The 22,058-nt window shown below is 34.7% G+C and overlaps 4 protein-coding genes and 1 pseudogene across 5 annotated transcripts; 3 read left to right on the forward strand and 2 right to left on the reverse strand.

Annotated features, from left to right (window-relative positions):
* Nucleotides 1–71: 71 nt before the first annotated feature.
* Nucleotides 72–5,373, forward strand: LOC142539888 (uncharacterized; the record flags this gene model as incomplete). Its single annotated transcript, XM_075645630.1, has 7 exons — nt 72–126; nt 251–270; nt 347–451; nt 563–670; nt 757–916; nt 4,160–4,309; nt 4,818–5,373. Coding segments are annotated over 5 exons (390 nt in total), but the record flags the coding sequence as incomplete, so codon positions are not given.
* Nucleotides 871–4,166, reverse strand: LOC142539886 (uncharacterized; annotated as a pseudogene).
* A 706-nt stretch (nt 5,374–6,079) lies between the features above and the next one.
* Nucleotides 6,080–11,085, forward strand: LOC142539889 (WD repeat-containing protein 55). The gene is made up of 15 exons (XM_075645631.1): nt 6,080–6,289; nt 6,370–6,402; nt 6,503–6,567; nt 6,670–6,757; nt 6,861–6,933; nt 7,691–7,797; nt 8,385–8,427; nt 8,540–8,596; nt 9,195–9,271; nt 9,434–9,482; nt 9,600–9,646; nt 9,737–9,810; nt 9,974–10,029; nt 10,140–10,260; nt 10,649–11,085. Exons 1-15 carry the CDS (start codon nt 6,195–6,197, stop codon nt 10,717–10,719), a joined length of 1,056 nt encoding a protein of 351 aa, XP_075501746.1. The 5' UTR covers nt 6,080–6,194; the 3' UTR covers nt 10,720–11,085.
* A 1,772-nt stretch (nt 11,086–12,857) lies between these two features.
* Nucleotides 12,858–14,116, reverse strand: LOC142539898 (gallate 1-beta-glucosyltransferase 84A24-like). Its single transcript, XM_075645647.1, has one exon. The coding sequence runs from the start codon at nt 14,068–14,070 to the stop codon at nt 12,937–12,939; it is 1,134 nt and encodes a 377-aa protein (XP_075501762.1). The 5' UTR covers nt 14,071–14,116; the 3' UTR covers nt 12,858–12,936.
* Nucleotides 14,117–18,403: 4,287 nt separating this feature from the next.
* On the forward strand, nt 18,404–20,643 carry LOC142539890 (uncharacterized). Of its 2 annotated transcripts, none has more exons than XM_075645632.1 (2): nt 18,404–18,473; nt 19,467–20,643. In XM_075645632.1, the coding sequence occupies exon 2, from the start codon at nt 19,492–19,494 to the stop codon at nt 20,512–20,514; it is 1,023 nt and encodes a 340-aa protein (XP_075501747.1). In that variant the 5' UTR covers nt 18,404–18,473; nt 19,467–19,491; the 3' UTR covers nt 20,515–20,643. The 2 variants fall into 2 exon arrangements, with proteins under 2 accessions (XP_075501747.1, XP_075501748.1); XM_075645633.1 differs by having other exon boundaries at nt 18,426–18,477.
* Nucleotides 20,644–22,058: the final 1,415 nt, after the last annotated feature.

A 22,058-nucleotide genomic window follows, 5' to 3' on the forward strand; every position in this document is an offset into this window, starting at 1 on the left:
TTTTTGAAATTAAATTATGCTCAACTGTTACGTGTGACTATCCCTGTGGACCACCAAATAACATCTTATAAACTTGTGATTTGGTGGCAGAATCGGTGTGGAAGGATATCGAATACAATCGCATAGGTCTATATTCCATTTTAATTCACAATAATAATGCCAATATCTTCTCCATGCTCATCTTCCTGTGACGAATTTTCGTTGGGATTATCAAAATTTGACGACGCTAGCTGATGGAAAATGGGAGCAGTGACTGATGATCAGCTGGCAGTGTAACTATTACTACTCCTATTTTTGCAACTCCGAGCGTTGGGATTGTCTTTGATTTGTATAATAACGCCCCAAGTTGCATTTCTTGTTCGGGAAGAATTTCGAGAGAGCGACCAATATTGTTGATCAAAAGGGTGTCAAGAGGATCTCCGGCGAGCCCAGTGGTCGCTCCATTTTTCAGGTGTCTGTAGTACTTTATTTATTGATTTTCACTGATTTTGATTGGGCTGGGTACCGTGAAAAAGAGTAATACAAGGCTTTCAGATCTTGAAAAATTCTATATATTCAACAGGTTGTGGGAGAATCTCGGAGAAAGGAGGAATATCTGTGCTATGCAGAACACTATTGTGCTTGTTATTCTTTCTTCTATGATGTGGTGAACCGAGGGGAACAACTTTGTGTAAGAGAGAATTTTTGTTTTTTTGTTAATTTTCTTGTTCTTCCATTTTTTTCCCCGTGGAGTTGATTTCTCACATTCATTTTCAGTGTAAACATCAATTTGCAGCAAGACTTGCCGTCTCAACTGGAGCATGCGTCGACGTTAAAGTTTCTGATGTGGAATTAGCCTTGCTACCGTCCAAGGTTTAACATCCCATGCCATTATCAAAACATTTATATGGCCCCATCGAAGAAAGTCATGAAACAGGTATTTTGTAATGAATCTCGTGACTTCAAGATGGGACGAATTACAATTTGATGAGCTGCGAAATGTGTACAACGATCTTGGACCATCTACTATCTATGATGTGCTACAGTTACATACCTACTTGTTCGGAAAACACTACACACCTCACTATATTTTAGTTTTCAATGATCCCACGTTTGAATCTGTCAAGCATTGGTAACATCTTTTCGAGCTATAAGGAACACATTGTCACTTCATCTTTAATCTTTCTGATAGTCTAAGTTCTTCCTCGGTAGAAACATGGGGATTGAGTGCCCGAAGATTACTGACAAAGGTTATAGCCTCGTCCCTTCGACTAAGCTTACAGTACCAATCTACGATGGAATTATACGTGCTCTCATTTGGTTTGCAATTCTGCTTGATCATGTACCGGATGACATCGATAGCCTCGACAAACATTGCCTCGGCTGCATAACTTGAAACAAATGTATTGTATGTGATAACATCGGGGATGAGATCAGATTTCCTCATTTCAAGAAAAACCCGCGATGCATTTCTCATTCTCCCATTCCTGCAATATGCATATATTACCGTATTATATGAAATGATATCCGGTTTCATTCCTTTTGACAACATATCCCTTAGTATTTCTTCAGATTTCACAAAATTTACGGATCGACTATGCATGTATATCAAGCTGTTGTAAGTTGTCAAACTATATGTGAACCCTCTTGTCTCCATAAAGCTCAAAATTCTGTTGGCCTTATCAATCATTTGTCTTCTGCCATATATGGAAACCATGGAATTTAATGTGGTGATATCTGGAGAAAAACCTCTGTTTCTAAGCTCTAGAAAAGCTTGTTCAGTTTCCTTCAACAGGTCACTCTTGCTATATACTAGAACGAGTGTTTTCAAGAGCACAGCATGAGGTTCAATTGCACCCAAACATATGTCTTTGGCAAGATCATGTACCTTCTCAATTTCTTTCCCATTAGAGTAAGCATGCAGCAAAGAACAATAAGTCAGCTCATTAGGTTTGCACTGCCTATCTTTCATTTCAGCAAAGACCTTTTCAGATTGTTTCCACAGTCCTCCCCGAGCCAGAGCTGCCAAAACGGCATTATAAGTAGAAAGATCAGGAGCTACCCCTGCTTCTAACATTCGCTTGTAGATAGCCATGGACTGGTCGAAGAATCCACACCTACTATAAGCACTGATCAAGGTGTTAAAAGTGTTCCTCTCTGCCACAAAACCCGATCTTTTCATTTCTTTGAACACACCAGACACTTCCGTATCCATCCCATTCTGCCCAAACACGGCCAAAAGGGTGTTCCACGTAACAATATCCGCGGTACAGTCCACATTCCTTTATATCATCAAATATCTTCATCATTTCTGTAAATTTTCCTCGGTTTCCATACATTTTAATCAGTGCATTGAAAGTGCATATATTTGGGTTACAACCTGAACTCCGCATCTCCTCAAACACCATAAATGCCGACTCATCCTTCCCTGCCTTCTCAAATCCTGACAATAAAGTAGTATATGTGAACACATCTGGCATAATCCCTTTCTCGAGCATCTGAGCTTTTAGCTCTATAGCCTCCTCCAACAAACCGTACCTGGAATAAGCAGAAATGAGAGAATTGTACGTCACAATGCTTGGGGAAAACCCATTAAACTCCATCTCCCTCAAAATCTCCACTGCTTCCTTGGGTCTCCTGGACTTGCCATAAACATCAAGTAGTGTATTATATGTAACTTGATCTGGCACAAATCCAGCCAATTTCATCTCTTCAAAAGTCCCTTTTGCTTCCTCGTACAAAGATCCCCGTCTACAACAACTTATGACAGTGTTGTACGTATAAGCATCAGGAACAACACCCGAACTCTTCATTCCTTCAAAAACCGACATGATCTTATTCCAGGCATGCCCATTTTCCCATATACATTTAAAATCACATTATATGTGATTAGAGTAGGTTTGCACCCTTCCTCCTCCATTGTCTTGAAAATCATCACAGCTTCCCTGTACCTACCATTCCTTGCATAAACCGATATCATAGATGTATAAGCATAAATATCGATTCCAAATCCATCTTTCTGCAATTCATAAAGCAAAGAAGCCGCTTCCAAAACCCGACCTTCTTTGCCTAACATACTAATGATCACAGCCACAACAGACCCTTTTATCAAATCTTTCGAATCACAACGTTTCTTAATCCACACAAACACACTTAAAGCCAGGTCACATTTTCTATGGTACCCCAGTGCCTTAATTATACACAAAACATCAGACGAAAAATCTCCCATAAACACTTCCGAAAATCCATTCTGTCGCTTATGGGAATCAAGCAAAGTAACTAACACCTGGTCAAGGTTTTGAATGTTGAATTCATGGTCAGTAAGGGATTGAAGTGTAAGCTCACCTTGAGGGGAGAGGTGGTGGTGGAGGAACCAGGGTTTTCCCTTGTTCGCGTCGCGGTGTTTGCCAATGCGATATCGTGGTCTGGGGACGGAGGAAGGCAGGTTCAGAGAATTAGGTGGTACGGGGGAAGTGGAGGAGGTTGATGGATTCTGGTGGAGCAATTCTGTGAGAAGAGGAGTCAACGTCTGCGGAGGGGGTCCTCGTACGACGGCGGAGGAGTGGGGGTGGGAATCGTGGAAGAAGGGTTTTGGCGGTGGAGGGTTTGGGAAGAGAAGCGGGAGAGCTATGTTTTCTGCCATTGGTGCAGGAGAAAGACACGGGTGGAGCTTTTCTAAATGATTGAAGTAAATTTTTTGTTTTTCGGCTCTTTTTGAAATGATCCAGTTGTCAATCAATCAAAAAAGAGAAATGATTAATACATTTATTATTTTCAAAATTAAAAAAAAAAAGTTTGAAGTAAAACTGATTTTAATTATTCTCTTGATATCGAATGAAAATTTCATTTTGTGTTGAAATTAATTGAAGAATATGTTTTGGTAACACGAACTTAAACTTAATTATTTTTTGGGATTGGAAGTTGGGTGTGGATTTCCGAATTTCGTTGAAATGGACCGATTCTGAAATCCAATAAATGTTCGACACTATAAGCTCCTCAAATCTTGAAGAACTTCAGCTGCATGGATTCTCTCACTTCATTTTCATTTTGAAATATTTCCTCTCAAATTACCTGTCCAGGGACCGTCAAATCGTCCATGGATAATCCAATTCAGCAGGTAAAAAGAAGTTCATGATGAATTTCATATTCACTACATTGGATTTATTGTGTCTTTTGGCAGATTTTGGAGCAGCAAGTGCTGACAGTAGCGAAGGCGGTGCAGGACAAGATAGATGATGAGATCGCGGCATTGGATTAGATTTGGACGATGTGGAGGTGTTGAGGGAGCTGAGGTTGAAGCAGATGAAGAAATTGGCGGAGAAAAGGAGAGGTTGGGTCGCTGTGATATTGAGTGTTTAGTTCAAGTAGAGGACTGTCTACTTTGAAAATTATCAGTGACGAGTAGTTTTTTCCTCGCTGTGATATTGAGTGTTTAGTTCACCCGTTGCTTGTGTATGTTGCTTATGTGTTTGGCGCACTTTCTTGTGGAGCATAATTGTTCTTTCCTTAACAATGTTTCTTTGCACGGACTGATCCTGATGATCTGTTCATGTGTACTCATGCATCTTTTGAGTGTATTTAGCTATTAAGATCTCTTAAATAGTGAAACCATGTCATATTAATTGAGTGAGTTTCACGGTCATGTCCTATGAACAATGTTCACTAGTCTGGTAACTATTTTTCGCTCTTGGTATGATGTTTTGGTATGATAAAACGGAAACTTTCTTAGCATTGTTTTTCTCAATGTAAAGTATCAATCTTGTTTCTGTATATTACCTGCAAAATGTCTTGAGCTAAGAAATTAATTAATTTCTGATAGATACGTACCTTCTTCCCAGGTCATGGACAAGCACTCGGGTATATTGGCAAAGCAACATATTGAGACACGTTTCATAAAACTTAATGCTGAGAAAAGTCAATACTTAGCTGAAAAGCTGAGGATTGTTGTTCTTCCAACTCTCGCTCTTGTGAAAAACGCTAAAGTGGAGGATTACGTGGTGGAGTTTACAACTGATCTGATAAGACTTTGTTGGTATCAAGATCTCACTATGTTAAAATTTGGTTGGATTTGATGAGCTCGGGGGGACGGACGAGTTCGGCACAGAAGAATTGGAAGAGAGATTGCCGAAAAGTCCAAGTTATTTGTTATGAAGGTGAATCTTCATGCAATCCATCCAAGTCCAAAGCCCCAAAAAAGAGCGTTCGACAAAGCTCGACTTCCTATTCATCGGACTCTGAGTAGAAAACATGAATGGGAAGTCTACTGTGGTATTGTTCTTGATGATCTCGAGGAATCTGTTGTAGCATTAGGTTTTGCCTTGTCCAGGAATTATTTTGACAATTTTTTGTTATTGGGATTTTATATATATATACACATACTCAACTTGGATCAAATCCATGGAAGCTAATCCATGTGATACAGACAAAGTTTGTTGGTCACAGGAACTTGGTTACTTCAGGATCAGTGATAATATATATGTGACCAACAAACTTATGCTGTATCAGATGGATTATCTCCTATTTCTAAAAATATATTCATGGAATATATATATATAATTCGAAATGCATGAAAAAGTTTTTGATGCGCGTACTACGTTAAAAAGTAATTATGTTTTTGGGACAACACTTTTAACATATTTTTCTTGATTATATAAATTTCATACATAAAATATCATTTGGAAAAAAAAATCGAAATATAAAAAAATCACTCATTCTAACTGACTGAAAATTATTTAACTATTATTTAAAGTTCTTCTACATTAATGATCAAATTGAATCGATTAATTTAATTATTCTCAATTTCTAAGTTAATATACCAATGTTTACTATTTGTTTATATGCTATTTCTCATATACATTAAGATTAATATGAATTATAAAATAAATCTTACATAACTGTTATATTTTAAAAAACATAAAAATTCGTGTGAGATGTTAATTCGACCGACTTATAAATAAAAATTATTTTTTACATCAAAAATAATTTTTTTATTATAAATATAGAAAACACAGCTCTTTAAAAAAAAATTCAAAAAGCAATTTTTAAAAATTTCCTCTCTTTCTTCATTTTTTTTTGGACAATTTAAAGGAAAACATCTAAACCTTTAGAAAGAAGAACAAACAAATAAAAAACCATTTAAACCTCTTTAGGGTTTAAGACTCCGCAAACGATTTGTGCAATCATACGCACAAATTGTTGTCGTCTTCAACAATTAAATGGAGATCGATCTGGAAAAACTTCCGTTTGACGTGGATTTTCATCCGTCGAATGACATGTTAGCCGCCGGTCTCATCACCGGCCACCTCCTTTTGTGAGTTCAATTCCATTCCTCCGGTGATTTTTAATTATGTTGTGCTGCTGCCAACGAATTTGCTTAAATTTTCATTTCAGGTATCGTTACGCAGCCGAGTCTCCTCCAGTAAGGTAAAAATTAACGTTCTGCAATCTGATTTGTCTAAACATCTTTTTATCCTGATAATTTTCACCAAATTGTAATTTTGAGGCTGGTGTTCTTGCTTATTAGGCTGTTGGAAATCAATGCTCATACTGAATCATGTAGAGCTGTTCGTTTTGTTAATGAAGGGCGTGGTAGTTTATTTTTAGCAATTTTATTCCAGAAATTTGGTGTATTGATTTATCAAGGGACAAAATTGGAGCAACACCGTGACGTTTTTGTTTTTGTTTTTCCAGCTATCGTCACAGGTTCTCCAGATTGTTCCATTCTTGCCAGTGATACTGAAACGGGTTCACCCATTACTCGCCTAGAAAATTCTCATGGGTGGGTTGTATCATGAAAATCCATTGCCAACAACTGAACATTGTTTAAGGGTCATTGCCCACTTTTTATGTTTAAGGCGGTGATGTGTTTAATACTCTTGCAGGGCTGCTGTAAATCGAATAGTTAACTTGACTGAGTCCACCGTTGCCTCTGGAGATGATGAAGGTTGTGTGAAGGTGAGTTCATGTTGTTGAAACTTCAACTTGGTATTCTAAATGACATTTAAAATTGGATCTAACTTAGTAGGACAGTTCTGCCTAATATTTTTGGTTTGAATATATTCACTAAAATCACTTTATGGAAGTACTCTGCAGAGAAAAGCTTTTTACTATTTTCTGTTATCGCCCAGATGTTATTTTTGGGCTTTTTTGGCCTTCTATAGCAAAAGTAATTCTGACAGCCAAGTTAAAAAAATTATCTGTCTCAGTGAATTATCTACCAGTGCTAATGCATTATGGTAGATCTTTAAAAAGACCAGCATAGTCGTGCATTCGGTTAATTAAGGTTCTTATGAAACCCTATGTTTTTATGGTCTTATTTCTGAAGTCACATTCTTGTTAGCATGAACTGGATGATATATTAGCTATGGAATTCATTTCCATCTGTTTCCTTCTTTTGTTTCCAGTTCACCATAACTTTCTGTGTTGTTCTAGCAACTGGGGCATATACCTGTCATCATTTATCGTGTCATGATTGTTCATTATAAATTCTTTTGTGTTTTTATCAATGAGTTATGGATATGAGAAACTGAACTTCGAAGTTAAAGTTTACCTAATTTAAAAAAGAAGTAATATTTACCTTATGTCACCTGTTAATTGGGCTTTATTAATTGCTGTTTCTGTTCCTATGAGGCATTGTCAAGTCTTCGACAGGAATTTGAAGTTCTTGGTCCTTTATTTTATTATGAAGATCCTCACTTTCATCTGTAAACAGGTATGGGACACCAGGCAACGTTCTTGCTGCAACTCTTTCCATGTTCATGAAGAATACATTTCTGATATGACGTATACATCTGATTCAATGAAATTACTAGGAACGAGGTTGTCTTATGTCCCCCACTCTTCTTCTTTTGTCATTATGCGTGTTCATTTTATTTGTGTGACATGTCATGCTTTTTCCTGATTGATTGCCTCAATCTCTAGCATTGCATGATATCTGTTTTGGATGTGACTAATGGACCGATAAATGGATATGGTCATATGGCTACAAATTGGATGGATGCCTGTCGTTTTTTGTGGTCCATCAATTTTCAGTGATCTATAAATCATATTCTTATTTTAATAACAGATAATCTTGTGGGTAGATTTCTTTTGTGCTTTGTGCAGATTAGAGTAGCAAATTTTTCTGTTAGCAGCTGTTGTGAATAAATTGTCTTTGAGACTGTATCACTCACATTTTTATGATTTGGCTATAATTTTACCATGATACAATGATGTGGTGATTTTTCTTTTAATTCAGATCTTTACGTCTAGTAATGTTGCAAAAGTTCAATCACTTGTTAAAGGGGAAATATTAATTCCACACATTTTTTGAGACATATTCAACTCGTCTTAGGCAATATATTCTTTTCACTAATGACAGTGATTTCAATAAAACATGCTCATTAGTTTTGCTTTCTTTGCCTCAGTGGAGATGGCACACTATCAGTTTGCAATTTAAGAAGCAACAAGGTAAACTTATCTGTTGTTTTGTGTTTGATCTTGTAATGAATATTGGCCTAGAACGTTTGCCAACTTATTCCATGTGATAAATAATTTCTTTTTTGGATTTACTATGCCGCAGGTTCAAACAAGATCAGAGTTCTCTGAGGATGAACTGCTTTCTGTTGTGATTATGAAGGTTGGATTCAACTACCGAAAGTGCTCAAATAAATTGTCCAGATTGCATATGAAGAGATCTTCCCATATGCGATAATAATACTTGCTTTGATTTCTTATGTTAGTACGAAGGTTGGGTTCAGGTGTTTTTTATAAAGGTGTCAGTGTAATCTACTATTTTCTGGTTCATTAGGTGATATAATTCTCTGTTGTTTCCTTTCTGATTTTCTTGCTTCCAGTTGTCTTTTTACCTTTGTAGCATGATGAATCTAAAAAATTGGTACATTTGTCCTACCGGTATTTTATTGGTATTTGCACACTTCCCACTCCAACAGGAGAAAAATGCTGTTCAAATACGTCCGCACTTTATTTTTATTTTTATAAAGATTATTGTCTTTTACACAATTTGGGCATCTTCTATAATATTAATCCGTTGTCTATCATGCTTTATTCTTGGTATGTAACTGACAATCTAGATTTTGTGTCTACTCCATGCTCTTGGCCATTTTTTAGATTGAAAAGTGGCATATTATTGATATTAATTGCTGTCTTCAATCAGAGACTTGAAAAATATTTCGCTTGCTATTCTGAGATACGCTTCTGTTACCTTTTATATCTAGAATGGTCGAAAGGTTGTATGTGGGACACAAACCGGAACTCTACTGTTGTACTCGTGGGGATTTTTCAAGGACTGCAGGTGTTTCATCTTATTCTTGAATGAATTTTTTTTGTACTGAAGCTAAAGAAGTCATTAATTTTGTCTTTATATGGAGTCAAGATGAATTTAATTTACCCTTTAGTTAGCATTGCATGCTTGTGGTGGAGTTTGATGCTGATGGTATGTCTTCTAATTTTCCAGTGACCGTTTTGTAGATCTTTCTCCTAACTCTGTAGATGCCCTGCTGAAGGTTAGTGCATTTTTCATGATACTACTGGACTAGATGTACCATTTCGAACAAGCAGTTTAAGTTGGTTATCCGATTGGAATCTACTTAATTCCATTTCTTTATGATTTTTGGGTTAAGCTTGATGAAGATAGAGTAATAACTGGTTCCGAGAATGGAATTATTAGGTGAGATAATTTTCCTCCATATTTGGGATAATTTTCTCAATTAATCATTGGTTGGACATTGTATTCAATTTTATTCATAATTTTGTATAGTTTGATCGGTATATTACCCAACAGAGTGATTCAGCCAATCGCCGAACATTCCGAGTATCCCGTCGAACGGCTTGGTATGACTTTCATATACCCTTTTAATTGGAGAAGACTTGAAAACTCTTAGCTTATTGGATTATTATCATCATCGCACGATGATAGTACATTTACAATAAAAACAAATTGATGACATTTAGCTTCTTGTAGTATCACTCACGTGTCGTTTAATTGACATTGCAGCTATTTCCCATGATAGAAAATATCTTGGTAGCATATCACATGATCACACGTTAAAGGTTCTATATTTCTCAATTTTTTTCTCTAGCTGATGCTTTCTACATTGTTTCTAAAGTAACCTTGGTCTAGATATGTACGTCCTTAATGTACTTTTTCCCGTTAATAATAGCTGTGGGATCTGGATGATTTGATGCAAGGGTCTGGAAATCCTACCCACAATCATTCTGCTAGTGCAGATAGCGATAGTGATGGCATGGATATCGAGGATAGCATTCCGAAATCTTCTAAAGGTAATCCGGTGTCTTTCATATTTTTTTTTAAAAAAATACAATGGCTGTGTGGAGCTTATTCGTTAATGATGATTATCGGAATACACTTGTGATACATAGTTGAATGATCTTAAATGATTGATTGCCTACTATAACCAAGTTTTTACACTCGCTGATCAAAGATTATAATGAGAAATTTGGTATTAAACAGGCAAGTTCACTTTATCCCTGACTACTTAAGATGAACTGTTACAAATGTTTTCGGGTCAACTTGGATTTGTATTCAAATGCAAATGGAAGCTTAGACAATTTTTGTTGGACATTGGCTTTATGCATTCTTGAATCTTGAATACATCATTTTACCATTCATTTACTCGGTTCTTAGAGTCTGTTTCATGCACGTTTGCAGGAACGAAGAGGAAAAATAGCAGCAAAAAGCAGAATCTAAGCACATCAAGCAATTTCTTCGCAGATCTATAGTCATTTGGTGTGATACCAGGAAGTGATGTTTCGAAATCACCTCTTATTCTTCCTTTCCTTCATATGAACTTTATGTTACCCTCTGATTCCTTATTTTGAAGTTTCTACTTTTATTTTCGTTGACTTTGTTTCATGTGCATCGAGCAGTCAAATGTTTAGTGCTTCAATATAATTCTACTCTATTCTTAATTCGATCAATTTTTCTTTTTTGAAGAAATAATTCCATCAATTTTTGTCAGCTCCAATCCGCTGAAACACCTGCATGTATTCTAGGTGCTTAAATATTTTCTTCTGAGTTCCGTCCCTTCATATTTGGTCTTTGGATGGATGGTGGAATTATTGAAATATAGAACATATTTCATGTTAGCCACTTGATTTTAGTAAATCTTCGCAATTTTTTCTTAATTTGTATTATTATCATGTTATTTGATCAGCACATGGAGCTCGAAATTAAAACATGATAATAATAATAATAATAATAATCGAAATTTAGTGATTTAGTACAATAAGTAATTGTTGATCGTGTTCTATTTCTTATTTACATATTATTCTGAAAAATTCATATCGACATTATTTTTTTGTTTCTTATTACATTTATAATTAGTTCATATCAATAAAAACTTTGAACGGGTTATACACATTTTGGTTCCTCTTGTTTGTTGTTTTTCTTGCAATCGTCTTTCTTCATTTTGGACCGCCAAATTAAACCTTAAAGTTTTGTAATGTTACTCGTTTCGATCTCTCCAATTTGTCGTAATCGGTTTGTTAATATATTGGTTAACCGTATTCTGAAACACAGGAAAAAAATCCCTCAAATAGAAGAATCTTAGGTAAAATCACACCAAATAAAAAACACGAAGATCATGGAATTGGGTCGTTGGTAAGTCGGATGATTTTGTCTCCATTTTCTTCATTTGCAAGCTTCTGTTAATGATTTTTAGTCGTGATCCAGATTATATTTTCTTTCGTGAAATTATAATATGGATTTTAACTTAATTGAATGAGGTAGAAAGCAAACTACTACAAATGCGGAGAATGTGAATCTGAAATATTGTATAAGAGGATTTAAGAGGGTTGAATTATATGTCGTTAACTTGTAACAGAAAAATACAACAGAAGTGACCAAAATGAGTAACTTCAGAAATTAATTTGGCTAGGATCTCATGTTCCGTTTTGGGAAAAGGAAAGACAAATAAGCGGAGCCAAACTAATAATGTTATAATAAATGTTATTAATAATAGTTATAATAAATGTTATTATTAATTTATGCCCAAACAAAAACTTACCTATCCGGCTATCCATTGTTTGAATTTGTCCCCTTTTCCAAAATGAAAACCTGAGCACAGGGATGTAAACAAATCAAAATGTTTGTGAGCTATTCAGAGCTCGGTTCGATAAAAAGTTCGTTTGAATTCGTTTGTTAATCTTATCAAGCCAAGCTAGAGCTCGAAAATTTAATCAAACCAAGCTCAAGTTTAAGGATATTCGGCTCGTGAGCTCGCAAGCATGTTCGTTAATAGGCTCGCGAGCTCGAGATCGGCTTGTTTAGGTGGCTCGTAAGCTCGAGATCGACTCATTTATATATTTTTAGTTGTTATGCTTATCGTTTTGATTATTTATGAATGAATTTAAACTTTTATATCAAATTTAAAATTAATTTATAGATATATTTAATTTTTAATAAGCTCAAACTCGAGCTTAATAGTATGGTTTACGAGCTCAAAAAAACGAGCCGAGCTCAAGTCAAGCTTGTTAAATAGATAAATGAGCGATTAATGAACCAAGCTCGAACCTGGCTTGATTAACATGATAAACAACTGTCAACGAGCTTGTCACGAACTTACTAATTTCAAGACAAATCAAGCTCGAGCACGATGATAAAAGCTCGAATCGAGCTCAAACAATTTTAAACGAGCCAAGCTCAATTTTGATATTGTTTGGCTTAGCTTGCCGAACTCGATCATCTATCAATATTAAACGAGTCAATCTAAAGTCTCACACGGTTTCACTTAGCTTGGATGGTTTATATCCAAACGTGAGCCACTCAACGTGCACTCAACGTGTCCGCAAACTAGAGAGACCGAAAGTTGTTATAGGATCAACGCGCATCAACCTCAAAGTTTTCTTTCAAAAATATATATAATAATGTAACATGATTTATTAATTAATATAGTAATGATAGCGATACCAAGAGAATAACACAATAAAGACAATAAGCTAAGCCTTGGTCGATTGGTCCCGCGATGCTCTTGTCCTCACGATCTCGTCCACAAAATCTTTCATATTACGATAAGAATCCGCCACCGCCTCCGCTGCCGCTTTCTTCCACTTGAGGGCGTTCTCCTTCATCTCCGCCGCCTTGGGGCCTCCGTCTGTCGCCTCTCTCAAGCACCTTTCCACCTCCTCCCGGGGAACAATGCTCCCCTCAGCCGCCCCCCGACACAACCTGATCCCAACCTTGAAAACATCGACCAAAAACTTGGCATCCGTCACCTGATCACCCCACTGAGGGAACGCCACTACTGGGACGCCGCTGGCCAACGTCTCCATCGTGGAGTTCCAGCCGCAGTGAGTAACGAAGCAGGCTGTGGAGCGGTGCGCCAACACCTCCTCCTGTGGGCTCCACTGCACTATTTTTCCTTTATCACCCACTTTCTCCATGAACCCTTCTGGCAGAACATGTGGTAGCCGGCCGGTTTCTGGCCCTGGAGGCTTCAGAACCCATAGAAATGAAACCCTGGAACTAAGAAGCCCGTAAGCTATCTCGTCAACTTGTTCTTGTGTCAAGTAAACAACGCTGCCGAATGAAATGTATACCACCGTACCTTCGGCTTTCGAGTCCAAAAACTCTGCACAATTATCTACCGTCAAAAAGTCCACACGAATTGTCTCGTTTGAAGACGTGGCTTGAGTTTCCAATTCTTTGAATAAAGGGCCAACAGTCTTGATCGGACGGCAAATCTTGGACATGTGTTCCACAATTTCGTGTTCCAGCTCTTCAAATGTGTCCATTAATATGCAGAACGGTTTCGTCAAGTTCTTTAACTGACCCAAAATGGCTCTCCTCAGAGAAGGGTACGGAGTACTAGGATGCAAAAAACTGGGGATTTCGTCATACTTCAACAGAGGCATAAACGGCAACTGCACATCGATTTCCGGATCATTTTCGCTTGGAAAAGGCACGAGATTATGGAAAAAATGGTAATAAGCTGAAAACGAAGCACATGATTGGACCCAAAGCATGGCACTCGGAATCCCTAAGCTCTCCGCAACGTCAGAAACCCACGGAATGAAAGGATTATTAATCAAACAAGAAACCGGCCTGCCTTTCTCTTCATGCTCTCTAATCATCCGGGTGAGATTTTCTCGGCCTGAAACCTCGAGTTGACTCAAGTACAAGTCGAGATCACTTCGGTTGGGTTCGTCTAAACTCCACCCGTCGTCGAAGAATTCGAAACGGATGAAGCCCCGACCCAGTGGAGTCGGCTCATCATCAGCCATGATGTTATTGGCTCTCCGGATACTTCGACCCACGTACTCAGGTGCAGAAAGGGTGACGAGCAGACCCGAGTATGCGAGTCTTTTTGCTAACCTTAAAAGCGGGTTTACATGGCCCTGACCTGGAAAACTTACCATGAAAATATGGATATTTTGCAGAAATCCATCGGAGGGGACGACTGCATAGCCCATTTTCTTGATCTTCTTACTCTTCTTTGTTTATATTTTCTTTTGATGAAGGTGATAATAACGTAGGTATCAGCTCATTCAGGCATATATCGGTCAGACAGGAAAGGCCGGATTAATTTATTAATCAGAAGTAAATTCAATGTGAGAGAGAGAGAGAGTGATTATAAACTTAGTTAATATAATAAAAAAATCCTAATTATTTATTCATGTATTCACACTCTAATTATATTACAATAATACTCATTGTATTGATATTTCTCTTTTTTCAAATTAAATACTCATTGTATTGATATTTGTCTTTTTCAAATTAAATATATTAATTAGTGAGATAAAATGATCACTCCAAAATATATTAATTAACTTGATTTTATTATTATTATTTTGAAGAGTTGACTCGCTTTATTATTGGTCATTTAATAAAATGTTAAGTCTATCGTGAGACGGTCTCACGAATATTTATCTATGAGACGAGTTAATTTATCGATAGTTACAATAAAAATTAATTCTCCTAGCATAAAAAGTAATAGTTTTTCATGGATGACACAAATAAGATATCTGTCTCACAAAATACGACCTGTGAGACCGTCTCACACAAATTTTTGCCTTCATAAAATGCATTTATTTAGACAAAAAATGAAAATAACAAAGATATTCAAGATGATCTGACCGTCTCATACAAGTTTTTGTGATTTTTTATATATCTATTTTATTTGATGGCTTATTTAATGTTGGTTTCCCAAATATAGTCCCCAAATCCTTTTCAAAGTCAATTTTATATATTAATTACATTTTCGTTCCTACAGTCTAGTCAATTCATATTATTATAATCTCAACAAATTAAACTGTCTTAATTAATATAAAAGATTATACAGTTTCAATTGAAAGATGGGGAAAAATAAGATTAAAGATAAGTTGACTTCATACTCTTAAATAATATTCATACATATATATTTTTTTGGGAAACGAAAATTTTAAAATGGATTCAATAATAAATATTCACAATAGATCTACTCTTTAAATAAATATTATAAATAAAAAATTAAAGGAATATAACAAAATCTAAACTTTTTAAAGTATATAATATAATAAAGTGGGGTATGAGATCCCATCTTTGATCAAAAAAAATAAATAAAGAGAAAAGATCTTTGATCATATATATTTTTTGTTTTTTGGGTCCATTTTTATATTTTTTAAATAAGTATAAAAATTTATTATTTACTAAAAATCAAGTTGGATTACGATTTTGGCAGCTCGTTTAGAGACGGCTCAAAACAAGTTGGTCAAGGCGTCGGTTGACATGCCAATTTTATTTTATTTTTAAAAAAAACGTTATATTATTTTATAATGGTTTATGAGTTTAAAATATTTATATTATGTATAATAGTTTATATATAATTGATGAATTTTGAAAACAACGAGTACTCGATTCTAAAAAATAATTAATTTTAAGCATATGGTAAAATATCGATAATTTTTATTAAGTTAATTACCAAATGTACAAAAATAGATTTATATTAATTAGAGTTGTCAAAGGATCCGAAATACTTGAACGGATCTCCGTTGGGCGAGACGTTAGATACCGGTGACGAGTGTCCCCGAATTCCATCCCCACTCTCGTTTCCCGCTTTTTCGGGTTCGGAAAACCGCGGGGATCAACTTCCCATCCCCATTTCAAAAATATTAATGAAGCAAAACGAGGACGTGTTCGAGAATTTTGTCAAACAAAAACTTATTATTATCTATTATTATTAGTGATAATATTAATATAAATATCAATATCAATATTATTATTATAAATATTTTTAAAAATAATAATATTATTATATTATTCGTATAATTCAGTTATTTTAATCAATTTTAGTCTTTCCAACTTAAAATCATATAATTAAATGATCAATATTATTGTTTTTTTAAGTATGTGGTTACATTTTTGTTAAATACTCACTTTAACAACATTTTATAAATCTTAACAATTGTATTAGGCATTTAGTTATATAATTTTGACAAGAAAGATTAGAATTGATCAAAACTAAATAGTTACATTATTATTTTATATTCAAAGAAACATACAAAATTAAAAATGTTACACACAAGACACATATGATTAAAATTGACATATTTCCTAATATATAAATATTTCAAAATTATCAATGATATATAAATAATCATAAATAATATAAAATTTTCAAAATTCATAAGTTATACATTATAAATAATATAAATCTTTCCAAACTAATCATCTATGCATAAATCATTTTAAATAATATAAATTTTTCAAAATTCATCGTTCATGCATAAGTCATTATAAACAATATAATATTTTGTTATAGAGAAAACATCTGATTTATTATAATTATAAACTTTTAAAAGTGTAAATTACTTTATATTTATTTAAAAAATAATAATTTTTCGTATATATATATATATATATATATATTGGGCATCGTCGGGCTTTTTTGACATGCTTGCTTACAATGTAAAATTTTCCGTTTCACTTATTAAATGTATTTTTTTAGTGCTTATTACATTTGGTTTTTTTAAAAAAATAATATGCACAAAAATAGAATAATATTCAAAATAAATAGCTATCCCTTTCAACGAGTAAAGTGGCCGGCAACTGTAAGTTCGGATGCGTTCGGGAAACAAATATTTAAAATAAAATGCTTACCTTGAAATTTATAGTCTCTAATTTAATATTATCTAAATAAATTTTATTTTATTTATATATTATTTTAGCTATAAAAATCATAATTTAAAAATAAAAATATTTTATTTATATATAACATATAATATTAAATATATTATATTATATATCAGATTTCTTATGAAAAGATTTCAATAATTTATATCACATGAACAAGTCGATTTGATTCATACTTATGGTGAAAAAAGATATTTTCGAGTCGAAAATTCGTCTCACAAGATTGATATGTGTGACGTCTCATATTTTTATTTATTTAGTAATTTTAAATTATTTGGCTCAATAATCGTTATTTTGTGAATCAAACTCATAGCTTTCAAAATATCGTAATATAGAGTAATTTGTATTCTCAAATGCAAATAACTCTATTCAAACACGTCATAAAAAAATTCATTAGCTTATATCAATCTATAGATATTCAAATATTCAACCGCAATTAATAGTGAAATTAATGATTTTAACTATTTTCTCGAGTTTAAGTAGCTTCATTTACTCGAGTTCGTGAAATTCATTTTTACGAGGTGTTTGTTCAATTGTGTTAATAAAGCGAGTGTTCTGTTTGAAAAAACACGTTGTCATGTTGTCACGCATAAAGTATTATTGTGAAATTATTTTCATATTGTCCGTAGTTTTTACTCTAATAATTTTTAGTAGTTTTTCACTTAAATCTCGGCGTCGATTATATCCGTTATTTTTGTATTTATATCTCAAGATGCCATACCTGAGACCAATAAGTGCTATTAGAAAATTGTTTAAAATTTTAAATGTGATATGTGGTTGTAGGCTCGATCGATATTCAACATCAGAAATATTTTTTTTTTGATATTTTTTATCATGACGAGATTATGTTTTCTATTTTACTAAATTATCGTAAACATAATGACGGGATAGACAAGTTCAAATGGAACAACTTTTTATTAACACTAATTATTTCGTCTATTCTACTATATTTTCTTGATATTGTTTCCGACATTTGTTTTCATCAACTTATTATTTTATTTTTTTACGTTTTATAGAATTCTTTATGGTTTTGTAACATAAATAATGTTTAGGAATTTTCATTTGATTTTTACAACATTCTTCTTTCAATCCTTTGTTTTTGGTGCAAGAGATTATAACAAATCGATAAATTTGAAATTCATAACAATTTAGTTCTTAGAATTTATATATTTTTATTTATTTTATACTTAAAAATTGATATATTTATATCTGACACGTTCGCAAATTAACGGGCCTGAAGCCCAAGATTGCAGCCCAATAAAATCCTTTTCCTCCTCGTTAGTCCCATCCAGTTACAATATTCTTTCTTACAAGTGCCTGCGCCGAGGAAGAAAAAATCAGTAACTTCAGCTTGGGAGCCTATTAAGTTGGTGATCGTACTTTTTATTGATATCTTTTAAGCTTCAGTAACGATTGAATTCGGGGAATTCCCTGAGGGGAAGTTTCTCGTGTTTGATAATTTGTTTGTTGTCGATTTTTTTTGTGCACGAATTGATTATATTCTATTATTAAGCTCTATCTTGGATTTTTTTTTTGAGTTTTAATTGTTTATGATGAACTACGTATCTTTGAATTTATGATGGGTTGGTTTATTGGAAAAAAATATCGTTTCTCTTCGTCCATTATCAAAACATTTTGTGGATTGGGTAATTTAAACAGTTGCAACATTATTATTGTGGTTTGATTAGAGAATGGCATTGAAGGATAGAAGAAATGGTATAGGAGGAAGATGATTGCCAGTTGAGCTCATGAATTCTGGCATTTTGGCTAAATTGTAGGACTGGCAGTTTCGATTTTAGCCAAAGAAAGTCTTTTAGAATAAATTTTTGAAAATTCATGTTCTTCTAAAAAAAAGTATTTCATAAAATTAGAATCCTCCCACAATCCAACCCGAATCCACCAATTAAAAAATATTTCTGCAATTTGAGGTTCTGTTGAGAGGGGTTTATCCTGAGGGCAGACTCTTGGCTATCCAAATTAAATAATTTTTCTGGAAACATTTATGCCATAGATACTCTTTGCATTAGGCTGATACCTAAACACTCCCAGAAGATATCTCCTTACTTGCAATTAGGCATGCGAACTGCTGTATTGAGTGAATGGAAAAATTAAATCATAGATTAAGATATTAGATGATTTGCGTGAGATACAATTCGGTTGCACATGGGTTGCTAGCCTAAAATTCATGTGAATGTTTTTAAAAGATTAATAAACTACAAGTGAAAATGTATTCCCAGTTATCAAGGGTGCAATGCCACGCCTCCAACTCTCCTTTTATTAGTGGATTCTTGCATGCCTAGATATTTCAGCGGCAATCCAATAAATATTTTGAAGTAGTTGTTTTCTTTCTGCTTTACAGTGTAAAGTCTTTTTTTGCTTTAGTGATGAAGGAAGAAGAAATAAACAGATGCCAAATCCAAGAATGGTACCCCAAATTCAAATACGTATCTATAAAATCCATCATCCATGATCTGCCGGAGTCGTTTGTCGATTATCTTCTCAATGACTCTGGTCCGTTCCTGCTTCCTGCTTCCATCTCAAATGATGATGCACTTCCAAATAGAGTACGTAATCGGGAAGATGAAGAAGACTTTGTAGTGTCAGAAGGATCTGATGATGAGGCAGAACAAGCTATTCCTGCCCCTTGTTTCCCCGAATTGGAAATGGAGATCAAAGCATCCATTGTATCACTGGGGGGTGCTGTTTTTCCTAAGCTTAATTGGAGCGCACCTAAAGACTCTTCTTGGATTAGTCCAACCGGGAGCCTAAGGTGTACCACTTTCAATGAAATAGCACTTCTATTGAGGTCGTCTGATTCTCTTGTGAATGACCTCTGCCATGCATATGATTCGTGTAGTGACAAAAGTGCATCAAGGCTGGCACGTTTTTTCCTTGCTCTCCGTAAATGGTATCCATCAATGCAGCCTGAGATGGAATTTCGGTGCTTTGTTTGCAATAAAGTCCTCATTGGAATTTGCCAACGAGAAGTAACTAGCTTTTACCCTGCTCTTCTTGTGAGGAAACTTGATCTTAAAATGATGATCCAGGAATTCTTTATGGAGATAGTGCGTGAAAATTTTGAATCTGAAAGTTACACATTTGACATCTATGTCACGAGGGACGAACGAGTGAAGCTCTTGGATTTCAACCCTTGGGGTGCATTTACCCTCCCGCTCCTATTTACTTGGGAGGAACTGGATGAGAAGTTGAAGGAAGAAGATCATGATTTGGAGTTCAGAATTGTGGAGAGTCATCTTGGTATATGTCCGGGTTTAAAAACTGCAGTTCCATACGATTATTTGGATACGAGTCCTGGAAGTGGATGGGATCAGTTCTTGAGGAATGCTAATGAAGAATTGAGGCGGCAGAGTAACCCTACCGAAGCTGGTGCTGGACATACGCTTTAGTTAGTCCCATGATCCACTTGTCTCAACAAGCTTTGCCTACATTAGATTTGCATAGCCTCGAAGATTGCGATGCTTTTATCCCTTTTATACATTCGAAGTTGTTCAAAATTATTGCTCTTTTAACTTGCAGTCCTTCGATTGGATGCAACATCTTATAATACACTACATAGATATTTACTAAATATTGAGGCTGGCTTAGAGCCAAAGAGGCCAGAGGGTATGGAGTTAAAAAATTGAATTGAGATTATTGAACATTCATGTAGTGAAACTTGGGGTTCTGATACTGTAAGGGTATCCAGTTATGGCTAAGATTGTTGGCATGTAAAGCTTCTTCAATCTCCAGCTATATGCCATCCCTATTCAGAAAAAATTAATGAAGGTTGCAGAAAGCTAAATGTAAAATATTATTAGACCTCAGTTCTAAAGCACAATCGCATCTGAAAAAGTTTATCATCTCGAAAAAGAAATACCAGACCAAGATCAACACAGCTGTAGGTGATGTTCGAAGCATTCAAACAGCTTGCTTGCTTATTAGAAATACCAGATAAATTTTCTGATTTTAAAATGCTACCAACTTCAAAATATGAAAGTGTTTTTGTTGGTTATCCGTATCATAAAATTAATAAAATATTACTGAAAATAAGTTTAATTCAAACCGAAAATTTTATCCTCTCGTTCGACGGTCTTTCTATGCTACATAATAAACAAACCACGGTTAGCTAGATTTCGAAGTTAAGCAGTTCATTTGTCAAAGCTGGAAATATCGAGCGAACTACTCAGATTTATTCATCTCCACAATTGAGCCGACTTTCAACCTAAAAAGTTATATATAAAACTTGAAATTTTTTTGAGTGAAAAAATGTGGACCTTACCAAGAGCATCTAGAAAGTATCTAAAGTTAATATTTTAATATATAATTTGAAAATTTTATGATTTAATCAAATATTTTACGTGTTCCCATGTCTCAGTCATCCCAAAGGCTTATTCCACATTACTCGTCAGTGCTGTACAAATCTATAACTCAAGGAATCTTAATCTAAAGTCAGAGGCAAGTAGCTAAGCAACAAAATGTAGTTCGAAGAAAAAACAAGCAAAACTTAAATTCCCTAACTTCAAAGGTCAAGACAGCAAAACCCAATGAGTTGGATCCTCCAATACTCTCATTTAATCTGCAAGCAAAAAAGCGAGTTGCAAGAAAGTCATGTTTGCAAAATATATATATAAAAGAGATAGTATTGGTGTGGGGAAGAGAAGGATTAAAGTGAAAACAAAGTGGACTTGTATCAATGCCACAAAAGCAGTTGGGGTCCAACTTAAATATTAAGTGTCTTGTAGCATAAAGATTCCACTACCCTTTTTCCTCGTAAATCAATGCATCGCCTATAGTTTCCACAATGGTTTAACAGAGTATAGACACCACCACCAAGTACAAACAAAACTGCCCATTCACTCCACTTCCCCATGCTCATTTCAAACTAGGGGTTGACACAAGAGGATTGATTCATCCCTTCTTTTTTTCCTCCAAAAAATTATAATCTATGAAT

The sequence above is a fragment of the Primulina tabacum genome, chromosome 3 (genome assembly GCF_025594145.1).
Source record: "Primulina tabacum isolate GXHZ01 chromosome 3, ASM2559414v2, whole genome shotgun sequence".
Taxonomy (NCBI): Eukaryota; Viridiplantae; Streptophyta; class Magnoliopsida; order Lamiales; family Gesneriaceae; genus Primulina; species Primulina tabacum.